Source organism: Coturnix japonica, chromosome 8 (assembly GCF_001577835.2).
Source record: "Coturnix japonica isolate 7356 chromosome 8, Coturnix japonica 2.1, whole genome shotgun sequence".
Classification (NCBI taxonomy): Eukaryota; Metazoa; Chordata; class Aves; order Galliformes; family Phasianidae; genus Coturnix; species Coturnix japonica.
In genome coordinates, this window is record NC_029523.1 from 3,956,168 (window position 1) to 3,973,004 (window position 16,837).

At 49.1% G+C, this 16,837-nt stretch overlaps 1 protein-coding gene across 7 annotated transcripts in view; it reads right to left on the reverse strand.

Moving 5' to 3' along the window:
• MTA1 (metastasis associated 1) overlaps positions 1-14,913 on the reverse strand; it is a 64,862-nt gene extending 49,949 nt beyond the window's left edge. For 4 of the 7 annotated variants that reach the window (XM_015869431.2, XM_015869432.2, XM_015869430.2 and 1 more), the window contains exons 1-3: positions 14,636-14,910; positions 5,937-6,004; positions 3,564-3,657 (exon numbers count right to left, since the gene is read on the reverse strand). In XM_015869431.2, coding sequence (XP_015724917.1) covers positions 3,564-3,657; positions 5,937-6,004; positions 14,636-14,663 — 190 coding nt within the window. In that variant the 5' untranslated portion in view covers positions 14,664-14,910. Of the gene's footprint in view, positions 1-3,563; positions 3,658-5,936; positions 6,005-14,124; positions 14,159-14,635 lie in introns of those variants that run through there. The other 3 variants (XR_001556743.2, XR_001556744.2, XM_015869429.1) reach the window with 2 other exon arrangements.
• Positions 14,914-16,837: the final 1,924 nt, after the last annotated feature.

Genomic DNA, 16,837 nt, shown 5'->3' on the forward strand with positions numbered 1-16,837 from the left:
CCAGCTGATGAAAGCTGACCACAAAGCTGCCAAGTGCTGCCCATGCCGCTCGGCTCACACCAGCTAAGTGGCTCTTCAACTCCTAACATCGTGGCTTCACAATCAGGATGAGTATTTTGAATGAAGTAAAAGAACCGTTGCTGCAAGATGGAGAGCACGGAACTGGAGCCAGCCAGGGTGGATGGTTAGGAGAGAGGACAGGAGATCCCATTCCTGCTGTTAGAAATAATTACTTAATTATAGAAGAAACTATAGGGAGAAAATACAGTCACAGCATCCAATTGCGGCTTGAGGAATAAACAATAAAATACAGAGCACGGTTCCCTTCTATCAGGTTCTGTCTGTAATTCTGTCTGCATGCAATATTCTACCTTAAAGCACTACAAAGTCTTTGGGTGAGAACATTCAATAGACTCCTACCGGTGAAGTGGGTTCATTTCACAACCAGGCAGAGAAATTCCCGAGAATAATTTGCGAGGTGATTAAAGAAGCTTATGAATAGAAAGTGCCAGCAATGTATGGAAGCCATTATAAGGCTGAAAGATTTATGGGACAGCTTAGACAAGTTGGATATCATGTGATAAAAACAGTAAGATCACAGATCAAATCCCAGGATCCAGTTGCACACACCAGGTACTCACAATCACAAACTACGGAATGAGCTGCTGCCTGCTTGTTTCTCTTCTTTGTAAAGAGCTATGAGAAAATACCACCTGCTCAGATTTCCAAATATCTGATGGATTGTACAGTAAAAGCATAAGGGCGTAATTCTCTATTAAAAATATAGCTTTACAACATTCCTTCCACAATTCCCACCTCTTTCCTTTCTGCACTGAGAGAAACAGTACTAGAAAATACACAGGTATTTTCCCATTATTCAGTTCTTTCACTGCGCTGATCTTGAGAGAAGGCCTAAAATGAAGGCATCTGCATATAAGACTGCAAATCCAGGAATGTCTGCAGTCAGAAAGCTCCATTAATCAGCCGAACAAAGGCAGTTAAAAGATCAGCGATGCACATACGTACATCTGACTGCAAACGCATCAAAATGAGGCAACAGGAGACTTTATGGAAACGAACTCAAAGCCGGTGACAGCCTTGAGTAACCCTACTAGGATCTTAACATCCACAGCGTTGTATCTCATTAGATCACACAGGGTGTCAGGTTTTTTTTCAGAGTAAAGAACTGCTGTCCAAAAAGCATCATTTTATTCTCTTCTCCTCCCCTGAAGAACAGAATCCACACAACAGCACATCTGTGTAAATGGAAGTCATTGAGCAAAAATCTTATTCTGCACCAAAAGGAAAAGCTGTAGTTATTAAAAAAGTTTACGGTAAGAAGGAGCCTCAGAAACTCTATTGCTGGGATCATTGCATAGAATATTCTTTCAAACAGATATGGAAATGAACAACAAATTGTTTGTTTACGTTAAAAAAAAACCCTTCATTTTCATCACTACAAGAAATCAGTCTTTGCAGGATGAAAGAGTGTTTATGAGAGTTGAAAGGAAGGGTTTTCATTTTCAGCCTGAGACATGCATGCCTTTGAATCATTCCTACCTGCTTCCTGTACTAAATCTAGTCAAGTGAGACGCAGACCAAGCAATCAATAGTCATGTTGTTCATGGCGAAGCTCCTATTAAGCTTCAGTATTCTTGGATAAAATGAATAGTGCTGCACTGAAGAGATAGCAGAAAAGCTTCGCCTGCTGCCACAGATCAGCAGCACAGCTAAATCTCAGCTCAATGCCACATGACTTTTCCCAGTGTACAGTTAGACTAGTGCAACAGAGGGGTTGACCTGGACTTAAATATACAACAGAAAATATTTGTATTTATTAAAAGGTTGCCAGTTTTGATGCATTTTTCCCCATCAGCATATACTGCTGGGAACACCTGCAGACACTGTATTCACTGTCACAACTAAATACCAGATTTAATGAATCCCCACGCAACCCAGCCAGATCCATACTATACACGCATCACAGTCTATTCATACATCTCTCATGAAGCACATTAAAAGACAAAGGTACCCAGCAGCCAAATCATAGTTCTGATGTGCCTGGATCGGATTGGTCATTTTTCCTTATCTCTGTGCCCACAGGAGAGCCTGGAAATAGACTGATAAGGGTGCCCATACTTCTTGCTACATCTTAGCAATCTGAGCTGTACATCTCACATACTCTATTATTTACGATCACAATTTATTAACTGTGCCTGCTTACATCCTCCCCACACGTTCAACGTGCTTGTTTTGGCACCATTTTAACTAATGCTGCTTCCATTACCTAGAAAGGATGAGATGGGAGAGATACTAAACTGGCAGAGGAAGGTGTAATGAATGTAAATCTAACCCTTACTGACAGCGGAATCAAACAGGTTGCAAGGACCCTACATAACGTGCCCGACTTTATGTGATACGCTGCACTGTTTCTCCCCCAGAAATGGGACGGGTACTCCTGAAAGCTGAGGATTGCACCATGCTCCTTCATCCCCAAGTTCAGAATGCACACATCTAAAGCAGCTTCTGTTATTTCTTCTGTTGCTGTTATTTGTTCTTGAATTGAATGTCCGTGCAAGGACATTACAGGTTTACATGGGCAAACACATGAACTACACACACAACTATTTTTGTATGCAGATGTCAGTATTCTCAAACTGCTTCCATAATAGAAGAATCGTGACCCTAAGTTTTTGTTTAGAAATAAGTTTCCATCTCTGCTCAGCTGTCTCACACGTCCCCTCTTGACAGAGGGCACAGCAGCAGAAATTAACACAGTGCTCAGTAAAAACAATCAAATCAATGCGTACCAGAAAAGGAGGCCAAGCTAGGATAGCAGGAACAACTCTGAACTGTATTAAGTATCATGATGTTCCTTATTTATTTTTAAAAAAGCAGAAATTATAGATACTACTTAAAGTTTTAAATGTTCAAGTCTCAAGCCTAGACACTGCTCTTTTCCTAACAAAAGGAGCTGAGCTATCCAAACTAGAGGTGGAATGTCCTAAAATTCAGGGCTTTAAAATGTATTTACTCAGCATGTTCAAAGGAAATCTATGTCAACTCGAATAAAATAATACATGACTAACACTGAGATTTAAAGACAACTCCTGCTAGCCAAGTTTCAAGTTGGCCCCATTTCAAAAGCTGATTTCCTATCATCAGGCTATTGGACTTGCTCCTTAAAGCAAAGCGGGGTTTTTGGTCACTGTTGTTTTGTTTTGCTATCCAAACAATTCCTGGAGAAGTAATAGAAGAAAGAATATTTTCGCTCCCATTCCAGAAGTTAGGAAATCAGTTTGCATGGAGCCATTAAGATGCCTTTATTCAGTCCCAACTGATTTTATTCAGTCCCAAACTTATATTCCCCCCCCACCGTGATAACCAAGTTTTTAAGGACGTATGGCAGGGAAAAAGAAGTCAGCCAAACCAGCAGTGCACTTTGCTTAAGATGAATGAGGGGAAATTACATCTTGAAGTAACAATACTTAAAAAATTGCAACAAAATTCTACCCAAGTGTGGATATTTTGCACAGAAGCGATATGATCATAGCCAAGCTTACTTGCGTGTTTATCTGCCAATACAATAAGTGTGCTGGAAATGTCTCTTCTTCTGTAGAAACACACCACCTTTGCTTCCACGTTTCCATTGGCAGTCTGAAAAAGAAAAGAAAATGAGCACAAAGCCTGAACTGCGTGCACTGAACTACAACACTCCAGAAACTGCCAGCAATTCTGCCACCAGACCTGCACAGGATCACCGTTCAGGCTGCCCAGCTGGGGGGTGCTATCTAAAACACTCTCCAGTGTGATCCATTCTTGAGCAGGGAAGCGTGGCCAGCCCTGCACCCCTAACCATTTCTGCAGGATTGCCATTTTAAGCAGGTACAGATTTTTCAAGGGGTGACAAGTCACTTGTTTGCACTTACAGCACACCACAGCGCTACTTCTCAGGTGCAAGGCCTGCATTTAGCAGAACGCAAAAGCATTTTTAAAATCCTAACAAGATTCACTGTGAAACACAACAGAATCGAGGTTTAGGCTGTTGTCCAAACTCAGCAGGAGAGCAGAAAAGCAAGAAAGAACCCAGTTTGTTACTGCTCTCACAAAACAACTTCCATAGGCTTCTTTTCCCTGGCAGGGCTGCTGAGATAAAGGATGACCAATGCAATCGTTCCAAAAAGAGAACAAAGGAGGCTGCACCCTGCAACAGACTATACACCAGTAACAATATACAAAGAAGTCCAAAGGTTTGAATGATTTGGGATCATTTTCTTTTAACTCTTTAAAACAAGATAGGTGATGATTTGCTTGTAAAGCTGCTGAACTGCGGAACTGGCTTTAGGCAAACTCTAAAGGAAGCACACCTACTGGTTTGTAACAGACCCAGCCAACCTATTGTTTCTAAAATAAACCAATAAATAATGAAAATGCAACATAAAAGAGTTATATCCTGCTACTGAAGAGTCCTAGAAAATTAGGATGGCACGCAGATATGAAACTAGAAGGCTGAGATCTGAATTCCCCTGCTGGAAGCCTGCAAGAAAAGACAGTGGACCAGCAACCTGTCCACAAGGAAACAAAAAGCAGAACTGAAATACACGCTTGCTGCTAACATGCAAACAGAGGAAAAGGTTGCTCTCTTATTATAAAAGACAGACACACAAGAGAAAAAGATGACAGAGAATATATATATGCAAATTTCCACTCGCATCCTACCAGTTTTTGGTGCAGAGCACGTATAATTTCTTATAAATAAACCAGAACTTGTAAATTGTGATGAAATACAAACTCAGAAGTCATCTTATAGCTGTGTGTTAACAAGGCAGAACCATCCTTTTCAGTTAGTCACCCAGGTTTCCTTGACACCAGTGAAAAGAACAGCAACTCAAGTAGTATTCACTTCAACCTGAAAGACCCGAGCCAAAGAGCAAGATCCAGGCTGCAAGTACCACGCGCTCCTTTGTCAAACCTGGGGTGGGAGAAGTAGAAAGAAGGAGGAAAAGAGAAGAGACAAAAGGGCATGAGGGGGCACAAGAAACCCCTGAACGCTTTCCTACAAAGTGGGGAACAAATCTGCACCTGGAAACATGGAATACAGCCACTGGTAGCAAACTGCTGTGAATCCATGGGGAACTTGGTAAGGAAGTTCCTGTTACTTCTTTAACAGAAAAGGATCTGCACTGAGAAGAAGGACACTTTAAACTTTAGGTTTTTTGTCATGTTGATCCATTTTCTCTTCCGAGTAACTGTTTTAGGAAGGCGTGCCTTCCCATCACTGAAGGCTGAAGAAAATCCCCTATTTTCAGTCTGTTCATTTAATTTCACAACAGAAACAGCAACGTTACATTCCTGTAAAACACACACTAGTATTAAGCCTCAAAAAGGCATGTTTTGGTCACAGTTCATGCCTTCAGCACAGAACTTCCTCCTCAGATAGATAGGTCACATTTCGGCATCAAAGACTTCCCACATACAACCCATCACACCTGCTGTTGTGTTGAAACACACCAATGGCAGCAGGCAAATAAAATAATACATCCCTTGGCCCAAGGGATGAACAAAGAAGACAGAGTCTGAGGAAGCAAATAATGGCTTCCTGTTGAGTGAGTTCCCTTCAAGAAATATCAAGTGACAAAGATCTCCATCCTGCGCCCAAGCTATTAGTTATTACATGGCACATGATCATGGCACACTGTGGAAGAAGGGCTGGAACCCCATAGGTGGGTGTAGTCACCTTGAGAATGACCCACAGCTGATGCTCTGTCCTTTCCCATCAAGGGAGGACAATCTAGCAGGTCTAAAAGCATTCCAGAGAACCATCACAACAAAAGAATTTTAAGTTACTAATTACCAGAGATTTATTTTGACTTTAATCAAATCAAACAATCACCTGGTCAATTAACATCAGAGATTCAATGGCAAAGATTGTTTACCTTATTGAGTTCTTCTATTCTTCGTATCAAATATGGGTTACTTGATGAATTTTCAAAGTAGACGTAATCTGGCAAAAAGAAGAGAGAGTCTTTAAAATATGAGCTGCTAAAAAGTAAATGAAATTCCCACATATTGAGCTGTTAAAGACACCATACTGAGCTCATTTCTTGACACAAGCAAGAGGTTCCCATTAAGTCCCTGGTTTTGAGCACAGAAATACAAAATCCATACCACGCGTTGGTGCAAGCTGGAAGTCAGAAACTGCTCTTCCAAAGAAATGGAGCTCTGCTGCCTGTCTTTACACCGACCAGCTTCTTTCTCTCCCTCTGATCAGACCACTTCACACCAAAAAATAAAAACCATATGCACACCAAGCAAACAGCTCTGAATTGCTGAGCTCCAAGCCTGGCAACTTCCAAGCTTTTCACAGACAGAGAAGCTCAAGGGCCCCGAATGGTGTGGGCCTCCAGAAGCAGCCACCAGCCTAGGCCAAGGAAGTGAGGAGTGGGCTCAGCTCACCTCAGCAGCCACCCTTGTACTCTTGGTCTGCAGCAGCTCTCCCATGCACCCACATAAGAAGATAACGCCAACAAACTCCAGACCGTTTCCCCTCAGATCTCTCGGTATTTGACACAAAACACCCAAACCCCCGGGCTCGACTCAGGTAAACCTCTAAAGGAACACATCAACAGGATCCACCATTGCTAAGTGGGTGCTTGACCACGCCGGCTTTTTGCAAAGGGAGTTAATTGCTTAAGCTGTTAGCTTCAATCTTTCTAAAATGCAAAGCAATGGCAGCCTTCCACCGCCTCAAGGGGCAGCAAGGCCAGCCCAGAGCGAGGATGGGGACACAGAATTAACAAGCCTCTACATAACAGGAAGATGCTTGCGTCTCCACGGAACAGGAAGGAAAGAGCACACTGAAAAAAAAAAAGTCTAGGAACAGAAAAGTCGAGGCTGATAAAGAGCAAAGCAACACATGACTGCCAATGGCAGCATCACTCTTGTGTGGTATGGAATGCTCTGCCACTGGGCCGAAGCAATGACCGAGGAGCAAGGCAGCAGCACAAGGCAGTGAGCAAGGACCCTCACACAGCTAGCACCAACTCAACACCTACAGCCCTAAAACTGCTCCAAAAGATTCCATTGTTCTTCTCGAGGTGGGATCATACACAACATGCTGAAAAGCAATATTGTTACACAGATACTGGACTGCCAAGCCAGGATATGACCTAGAGACCACAGAAGCTGGAAATATTCCACAAAGGCAGCAAAATAATCATTCTCCATTAGCAATAAATATAACGGGTTTATGCTCACACATGCTTACGAGACATGACCACAAAATCATTTGCCTCGTGCCCTCTTTGTGTCTGCTGATAAGCCTGCACGGGTCCGAGGAGAAGAAAATGAGGGGGTAATGCAGATGAACACATACTGTCTAGAGGTCATATATTTATAAGATTAGCTGTGTCTGAGCTACCTAATAACCTTACAGGCTTTCAGGTGATCAAGTTGCAAAAATGCCCAAAAGTATTTTTATCCTTCCCAACTCACATTAGCCTCAGGGGCTCTGTGTGCTTTGTGACTATAGGCCTCACCAAGCACTCCCTGCAGGGCCCTGCAGTCAATGTCAGGCCAGTTTCTTTAGGTAAGCTCCAGTTCTCCAACATACCTGGCAACCACCCTGCATTTTGGGCAGTATGACCCACCATGGTGCCCATTTGTGTGGCAGAGGCTGGGGAAGCCAAGCTGCTGGCAGCAGCCCCATAGCAGCAGGCTCACTCTGACTCCTGGCTGCTCCCTGGGCCATCACCAGAGGAAACGTTTGGTTACAGAGCAGATACAATTTCAAAAGTGAAAGCTTTAAAGCACAGCGCTGTCATTACAGGAAGCACAAGCTGAAAGACCTGTTTGTGCTGCGGAAAGGAGACCCAAGCACCCAGCAGCATGCAGGAACCAGCTGATTTACACCTATAGAAAATAGGAAAGGGCAGCTGGGCTTCAATCTGTAAAATAAAGGCTCTACACCACCACAATCAAATTCCAAGCACGCATCCCTCTACACACACATGCAGAAGCAGCTCAGGATTGCTTTGTACTAAAGGAAGCTGAGCCTCACGTATTCACAACGCATGGCAGAAGTCCATGTTCTCAGTTTCACGCTAACTTCTCCTCAGTCGTCAGCAATAAAACAGAGCACGATGCCACTCCAGCCTCCAGCAGTGGGAACAGAACGTGGCTAATTCACCAGTGCTGAGGTACGTGCTGCCCAGCCTCACCAAACACACACCTGGACAGAGATGGGCAGAAGCCAAGAGGCAGCACAACAGAAAGGAGTTGTGTGTGAGCGCCGTGCTCATGGTAAGAAATGTCCCCTATGGTGCTGGAGCAAAATGCATCTAAGTTCAGGACACACAACCTGGACAAACAGCTGCTCTAACTCCAAAGCATGAAGGGATTTGGAAGCTCCCAAAGGTCTTCTGTTCTTTGTTCTGTCATGTCAAAGAAGGGGGGGAGAAAATTCCCATTATATCTTTCTTCCCTTTTTTGTCCAATCCTCAGTGAAATGAGGTTTATGCAGCCCCATTAGCCATGCATTAGCTCTTCCACTTGTTAAATCTCAAACATCTTGCAGAGGAACAGAAGCCTCAATGATAATTAAGTTCTGATCACGGATCCCTATCTTTAAAACAGAGATACTAAACGCTACAAGGTAAGTGAGCAAGGTGAGACAGGCACTCAGAGGCATGAAATGGCTCCCAGTGCAGAGGCAATTAAAACTAGATTTTAAGCAACTCCCAAGAGGCTCCACAGCATGAGGGGGAGCTATGAAAACACCTGCTTCCTTCTGTGCCCCCCAATGCCACCGCTACCCCTTCAGGTCCTGGCCTCGATCAGCTTCCAATTGATTTGTTATGGGCAAGTACGTTCCCCAGAGTAACTCAACACTGTTCCAGCTGCACAGAATTGCTGTTTGCAACAAGGCAGATCTGAGGAAAAACAACAGGACAACAGCCTGCTGCTGCAGTGAGAAGAGGCTGGGGAGTCAGTGGGACCTCACAAAGCACCTCAATGAGAACTACAGCACATCCAGGTAACTGCAGCTTGAGGTGCTGGCTGCAGGGCAAGGGAGGGAGACTGTGTACAAACAAGACTTGAAAGTGAGCCTGTAAGAACATGGGACATGAAATAAAGCTTCTAGAGTACCCTGAGGGTAAAGAAGCAATTCTGCTCTTAGAAATCAGTGTTTCATAGCAGCATGAAGACACCCATCCCAACACTCCAGCTGTACCTGAAGCACATCGGGTTGCACTGACCCACTAGGTGCAACCAGCCAGCACCCTGCAGGATGGAAGCAAGCTGCACACCCCTGGCAAACCACTTCCTTGCTTTACATCAGACATGTAAGCATGACTTGAAGTCCGCTGGACACAAAGCCTGTTCTGTATTACCTCTTCCAGCACTTCAGTTTGCAAGCATGTAGTTAAACAAACATTTTCTCCATTAGCAAAGTTGTGAGCCTACGTAATTCCAGTCGTGCCAGCAGACCTTTTTGTGGGCTGGTCTTTAGCATGACAGTCCATAAGCGCAGGAGCAGGGTTCCTGTGCCAGGTCATACACAACATGAATCCAGTACAAACTGCTACCACAGCTTGGCAGGTGTTTCTTCAAACAAGAGTGCCAGATGCAAGAGAAGCCTACATTTTGTCTTGCTTGCAAACTCACCTTAAAGCTGCCAGCTCACTTCTCCTTACTAAAGTTAGGCTCGTACATCAATGACAAGTCAAAACTGTCTTAAGAACACCCCCCTCCTTCCCTAAGACAAAGCACCTCTGTTGAGTCAGGCCAGGTCTCATCTGCCTCCAGAGATCCTATGTAAATGCAGCACTCTCCTTGGAGGCAGCAGCTGGTTTGGTGAGGCAAAGCAAGTAAATCAGAAGCGATTAGACTCTTCTCTTTACATGCTGAATTCTTTGTGGAGATACAAGTGGCTTCAATATACCTCGAGGCACTAAATCTAGAGTGATCCAATAAGAATCTTCCCTTGAAAGACACGTGGCACAAATGAAGAGCTGTGGCATCTCCCGAAGCTTTAACATCCCTTTGGTGAAAGGTGTGGAAACAAAAAGGTTGCCAGAAGTATTCAGAGCTTGTTTTGTCACACTGAACATGCAGAGCTGGCTGTGAGGATCCTGCAAACTGCCACCCTGCACACCCTATGAGACAACATGAGGAACTCCTATCTGCAGCTGGGAATAAATGACCTTTTTCATCTAAGAACAAGGATTTGATTCCTTTTGAACCGTGATGTGACCACGTTCCTTTAGAAATAAGTTTGAACAGTTACAGCAGAAACTCATTAGTTCTTGTTAACAACACAGTCCAACAGACCAAATTTGGTTTCACAAGTGGAGAGGAAGAATCAAATAGGACTTGAAAACACTCTTTGAAGCAGGGCTTCTTTGCATGTGGGCGCTGCAGCAGCCATCTCTGACACAGGGGAGACCAGGGCTGCTTTATCTCACACAAACACCTTTCCCGGCTGTTCCCGTTACCTGACTTCCAGCAGAAGCTCAGGCAACACAGCAAGAAGGCTGGCTATGCTTTCTGTTGGGGGACATAAGGAACACCAACTTCACAATGCAGTAAGATGCAGTGTAAGATCAAGCAACAGCGATGTAACAGATCGCTTCTTGTCAGAAGATGCGCAGAACCAAACAGAGGTGATGTCCAACACTTATCCCAGCTGGGACAGGGAGCAGCAAGGTGTGCTGCCCCAGCAGAAGCCAGTTTCCTGCTCTCACCCTGCTCTGCCCAGTAACCACAGCCTTGCAACCAGCAGAGCTGCACAGAGCAAAGCACGCTGCAGCTCCAGCCTCAGCATCGCACCTATCTCATGGCTCAGTCCGTATCAGGCAGAGTAAGGATGGCTGGAAAACACAAGACCGCACATTTCTGTAATGTGATCAGTCAGAAAGCATCCTGTATTCTCTAGGATTGCTGACTGCATGAACCAGTTCAAAAGCTGCAAGAACAGACTCTTAATTTTTATTAACTTTGCTGGTTATTTAACACCTCTGACCACCAAACCCACCCTCAGTTCAAGTTACCTTCAAACACTCAACTTCAGCTTTATGTTAATAAAGAAACAACCCAAAACAAAAGCAAACCAAAGCAGCTCAGCCCTGGTAAGGAATGCAGAGCAGTGGGGTGATGCTCCCATTAACCCCTCCTGCCATCCACATCTACACACCGGTAATAAAGAAAGGGACAGGAGAGGGTTTACACATGTGCCTTCATTCATTTATCTGGATTGCTTGCTTCAGGTGTGTGCTTCTGTGCAAGCTTTCTTCATGGCTCTGCACCTCTGTTCTCTACCAGAAAGAGACAAAGTTATTACTGACACCATGATGATATCAGGACACATTCAGTCACCTGCCAGCAGCTCCAGGCAGCACTATGGGTGCCAGGAGCCATAAGCTGGAGCGTGGATGGCATGAGCCTGGATTCCAGGCTGCGGTACGTAAGCACATGGGGACAGGCCAAACCTGGTCCCTGGGGATGCATTACTGACACCCTGCAATAACAGGGCGGTGACTTCATGCTGCTGCTCTTAAAAACGTTGGGGATGGTGACACTGACACAAGAGATGCACAGAGCAGACAGCCACACTGACACTGTGTGGATCAGACAGCAGCACCAAAGAGGTGGTGGAGCTCCAGAACTTTGGTGGTGGAAAAGCAGATCTTTGGTGCTAACACCAGGCACCAGAGGGCTACAGTCTCACTTAGACTTGCTGATCACACACTGAGATGTGCCTGACTCACCTCTAGCTGTGAACACGCATTCAAGCACACCCTATATCCACTACAGACTCAACAGTCCCAATAGTTCTGTGGTGTAGTGCACTCCCAAGCAAGAGGATAACTCTTAAAAGCAAAGAACGTATAAAAAGCTTCTCATCTAAAGGCATAAATGGAGTCTGCCTCACAGAAGCACTGCCTTCGGTAGCTCTGCCCCCCGCCTCGTTCCCAGCCCTCCCACTGCACCCATTCAGCTGTTCACACAGTCCCACGGGGAGCCTGATTCAGATTGAAAATAATCCCGGAAAATCACATTGGGAGAGAAGGAGGAAAGGTGGAAGGATTTCAGTTCCTCCAATTGGTGCGAGATGGAAACGCACACAAAAAAAACCACCTGTCATTGTGCTGCATCAAGGGGATAACACAGCAGATCAACCTGCAGCGGGGCTCTGTCAGTTACAGCACTGCTGGGACACTGGGGCTGCAGCTGAACTCCTGGGGAAGGCACAGAGCAGAAGTGGAGCTTGCAGCACCTCCTGCACGGGGAGCCCGTGCAAACAGCTGTCAACGTGCTTAACTTAACACTGGCATCTGTCAGAGAAGCGCAGTCCACACATTGGATCACAAAAGCAAAACCCACAGCGTTTCACAAGCCGGCCAAAAGCGATCAACGTGCGCTTCCAGGAGTGTTATTGATCTCCATCACACAGGCTGCTGTTGGCAGCTGTCAGGTCTGCAGTTCACGCACGCGACTGGTAACCACAAGGCCAGCGGTGGATTATCTCTTGGATGCTCTTCCTGCAATGGGAAGTACACGAAGTGACCGTGTACAAATCAGCTGGGGATTTAATCCCGCCCTGGAACGCACACACAACTTCAGCACACAGCCACCAGCACCAGAGGTCAGCAGCAACCCAGCAACGCAACCTCTTGGCTCAGGACGGGGCCGCAGCACAGAAATGGCCACATCCATCCACACGTGGGGCTCGGCAGCACACCCAGCAAGGCTTCATCCACAAGAGCAACACCCGAGCACAGGAACTGGCCACCAGCCAGCGCCTCACCCTCTGCCTGCGGAGGTTGTGGAGCAAAGCCCGGACACCATTCCCAAGCACACAGGGGTGACCGACATCAGCCAAATGGCTACAGCAGGGGCTCAGCATGCCCTAGCAATGGGGCTCCCTGCAGAGATGAAGGCTGGCTGCACAGGGACGACCCTCAGCTGGCTGCCACTAAGAGAAGCCATGTGATCAACACGGGGCCACAGCCTTTCCCATCACCTTTCTAGTGATGGGAATGCACTCTGTGGACATGTGGGGAACTGTGAGAGACGTGGCACACACTGGAGGACAGGGCTGCTGTTTGAAGGAACTTCAACAGGCCGGGAAAAGGGATGCCAAGAGCCTCACTAAGTTCACCTAAGGCCAAGGGAACCCTGCACCTGGGGTGGGCAGCTGCAGGAGCACAGCAGGACTACGGAGCGGCTCTACAAAGACACCTGGAAAAACAACTGCCCAAGTGGCAGCATGCAGCCTCACAGCACAGCTGCCCAGCACCGCTCACCATGGCCTCAGCAGTGCAGCCAGAGAGAGGCCGGGTTCCGCCTGCTGCTGGGTACTGGCAACACACCAACACCACCCCAGCACAAGGATGGGTTCATTTGCTGTAAGTATGATCCAGCACCGGGATGGGCCCAGACCAAGGACACCATCCCAGCATCATCATCCGTAGCAATACCCCGGCTGGGCTGCACTTACCCATTGCTGTGCAATGAGCTGACTTGCAACAGCAAGCAGCCTATACATCTCCAGCACGGGCCCCTTCCCACTGCCTGTACAAGCCTACGGGGCACACAGTACAGGTACCATGCAAGATACACACCAGTACAGCACTCAGGACTCACATACACGATATTAAACACCAAACAGCGATTCCCTTTGCCATTCACACCAGCATCCCAGCCGTAAGTTCACAAGGCTCAACTCCATCCCTGTCCTCTGAGCACCACAACCCAACACACGGCTCCACACGCGCATCCATTGCCGGGGCAGCACAGGAAGCAGCGGCAGGCCGGCCCAGAGGCACAGCTCATCATCCATCTGTAAACCAACACCGCACCACACTGCCACAAAGGAGGCACGGAGTGAGGCCGGCCCAGAAAGGCAGACAGAACAGAAAGTAGCGAAGGATGGCGAGCAGCCGGGCAGGGCGGCTCGGACACCTCCGCTGTATTTTTTTCCCCTCCGTTTACTTTACTGCGTGTTTACTGCAGCCCATCACAAAGGGCTGCCCCGGAGCCCCACGGACGCGGGGAGAAGGAAGTTCCGCACAACATTTCTCGCAAAGGAAAATGGCTGAGCGCAAAGCCACGCCGGCCCACCCGGCTGTTGATACTCCATCACATCGCACGCCGGACCCCGCCGCCTCTCTCCTCTCCTCTCCTCTCCTCTCCTCTCCTCTCCTCGAGAGTTAAAACAAAGGACGAGCGGCCCATGGGCGCCGGGCCGGGATGGCACACGGGGAGAGGCCCGACCCACGGCCCGGCGGCCCCTGGCGGCCCCATCCCCGCGCAGCCGTTCCCGGGTGGGCCCCAACCTCCGCCCGCTCCACCCAGGGCCGCCCCCCGCGGCCCCTCGGTCTCCCCGCGCCGCCCCTTCACCCCGCTTCACCCCGCCGCCATCCTCACTCCCGACTTCCCCCCCGTCCTCCCCGCTCGGGCCCGGCCTCCCGCGCGGCCTCCATCCCCCCCCCAGGCCGCCCCCGCTCGCGGCCTACCCCCGCCGCCCCGCCCCGGGCCGGGCCTCGCCCCAACGCCGGATCCTCGGCCCGCCGGGCCCGCAGCGCCGCCCGCACGCGGCCGGGCCGGTCCTCGGTCCGGGGGCAGCGCCTACCTCCCACCCGGTACATGTTGGCGGCCATGCCCGGGACGGGTGCGGGGCGCGGGCCGCTCCCGCCGCCTCCTCCTCCTTCTCCTTCTCCTCCTCCAGGTGCCGGATCCGCTGGAAAATGGAGGCTGAAACGGCCGGGCGGGGGAGGGGAGCGGGGGGAATTAAAGGGGCCGCGCCGGCTGCCGCCCGGCCGCTCCAGGAAGGCGGGAGGGCGGCGGGAGGAAGGCGGGGCGGCGGCGGGACGGGAGCGAAGGGAGGGAGGGAGGGAAGGAGAGAGGGAGGGAAGGAGAGAGGGAGGGAAGGAAGGAGGGAGGGAGGGAAGGAGAGAGGGAGGGAAGGAAGGAAGGAAGGAGGCGGCCGGCACGGAGCGCAGCGTGGGGCGGAGAGCGCCGCGCCCGGCCTGGGGGAGCCCAGCGGCGACGGGCGGAGCGACGGGCTTCACGCTCAGCACCGCGTGTCCTCGCGTGCTGCCAGCCACAAGGGAGGACAACGAGCCGCAATACGCACCTACAGCCCGCACCGCCCAGCCCTTAGCAGCTCACCCCTGCCCTCTCGCCAGGCTCGGTTCCCCCCGCTCCCACCCCTGTATCCATCCCCCTGTGCCGGCTGTGACACCCAGCGGCTCCTCCTGCCAAACAGCCCCTGCTGACAGATGACTCCAGGGACGGGGATGTGCTTTCATGTCCAGTTTTATTAGTGTTGCATTAGTACCATAAAATAGTTGACGAGGTCGAGCACGTTGCAGTTTGTTCAAAAAAAAAAAAAAAACCAAAAAAATAAACCAACAAAAAAAACCCAAAACAAAACAAAAAACAACCAAGAAAGGCTATTTACATTTGAACTTTCGTCATAAAAATAAAAAGAAACAACCGAGAACCCAAACAAGACGACAATGAAACAGATGGACAACTCGGGAGTCTACAAAGTGGTAACGCGCCCTCGAGTGCTGCGGGCCGGGCAGGGCTGTTAGCACAGCACACAGCATCCATGGCAGCACAGCGCTTCCCCATTGCCCCGCAGTGCTGCAGAGCAGTGCTATTCCCTATGGAAACCAAGGACCCGCTGGTTGGGGACAGAAGCATCGCACCCACTGTTGCTCCAGGACCCCCCACCTCTGCACACCCAGCAGCAGCCATCAGCTCAGCCCCTCTCTACAGGGTCTTCCCTTCGAGCTTTGAGCCACAACGTGCAATGCCCCAATCCTGGCTCTGTGCTGCTCCCTCCGTGCCTGTTGCTGGTGGGAAAGGACCAGGTGGGGCCTTCCTGTGTGAGCTGCTTCCCGCTGGCACGGGCAGCAGGTGACCAATCCACAGAGCTGGGGACGAGCCTTTATCTCCAGAAACCCAAAGGACCAACAAGCACAAGGTGCAGCACGACACCACAAAACCCATCTCATCTGCTCACCAGCACAGTCAAACCAGGTCAGTGCCACAAGGAGCCCTCATCTCCAAGCAAGGTGGGAGCCCTTCTCCCAGCAGCGTTACTGTCTCCCTCCGGTGTAACCCGGTGAATTGGGGTGTACAAAGTTACACCAAGACACAAACCAACACGAAACACACCCAGCGCTCCTTTCACACGTACACACACACACACATAGAGCAGGGCAATGTACACGTGGACTGGCAGGACCCAGCAATCCTGCACCAGCTACTGCCCCTCTCTTTACAGTAGGTTGGAGCACACAGCAGAGCACAGCGTTCAGCCATTGCAGCAGGTCTGCCCGTCCCATACCCGCTGCACAGCACCGGGCTGTGTGCGGTGCCCAGAGGTGGAGCCCATCACTCAGCTCCTGCCACAGCACTGGGAGCCTCGAGGAAGAAATCTCACACTAATTTCCTTTGAAAGGGGTTTTTGGTTTTGATTCGACAGCCTCAATGCAATTTATAAAAGGAAAGAAAGAAAGGAAAAAAAAAAGGGATGTGCTTATACACCATCTCCCACGCTGCTGCTGCTGCTAGGCAACACTACGCAGTCCTACAGCATCAGCTCAGGTCAACCAAAACCACAGGAGTAGATGGACACTGCAATGTGAGCCCGAGCTGAGCCCTGCCCCACAGGCAGCGCCATGGGAGCACACACAGCCTGCACAGCATCCTCCTCCTGGTCAATGGGAGGATTTCATTAAATCAAAGCCAGCAGAGCAGCCCAGCCCTGAGCTGCAGCAGGGACCACACTTTCACTTTGCTCCCTCCGAGCCCACCAGAA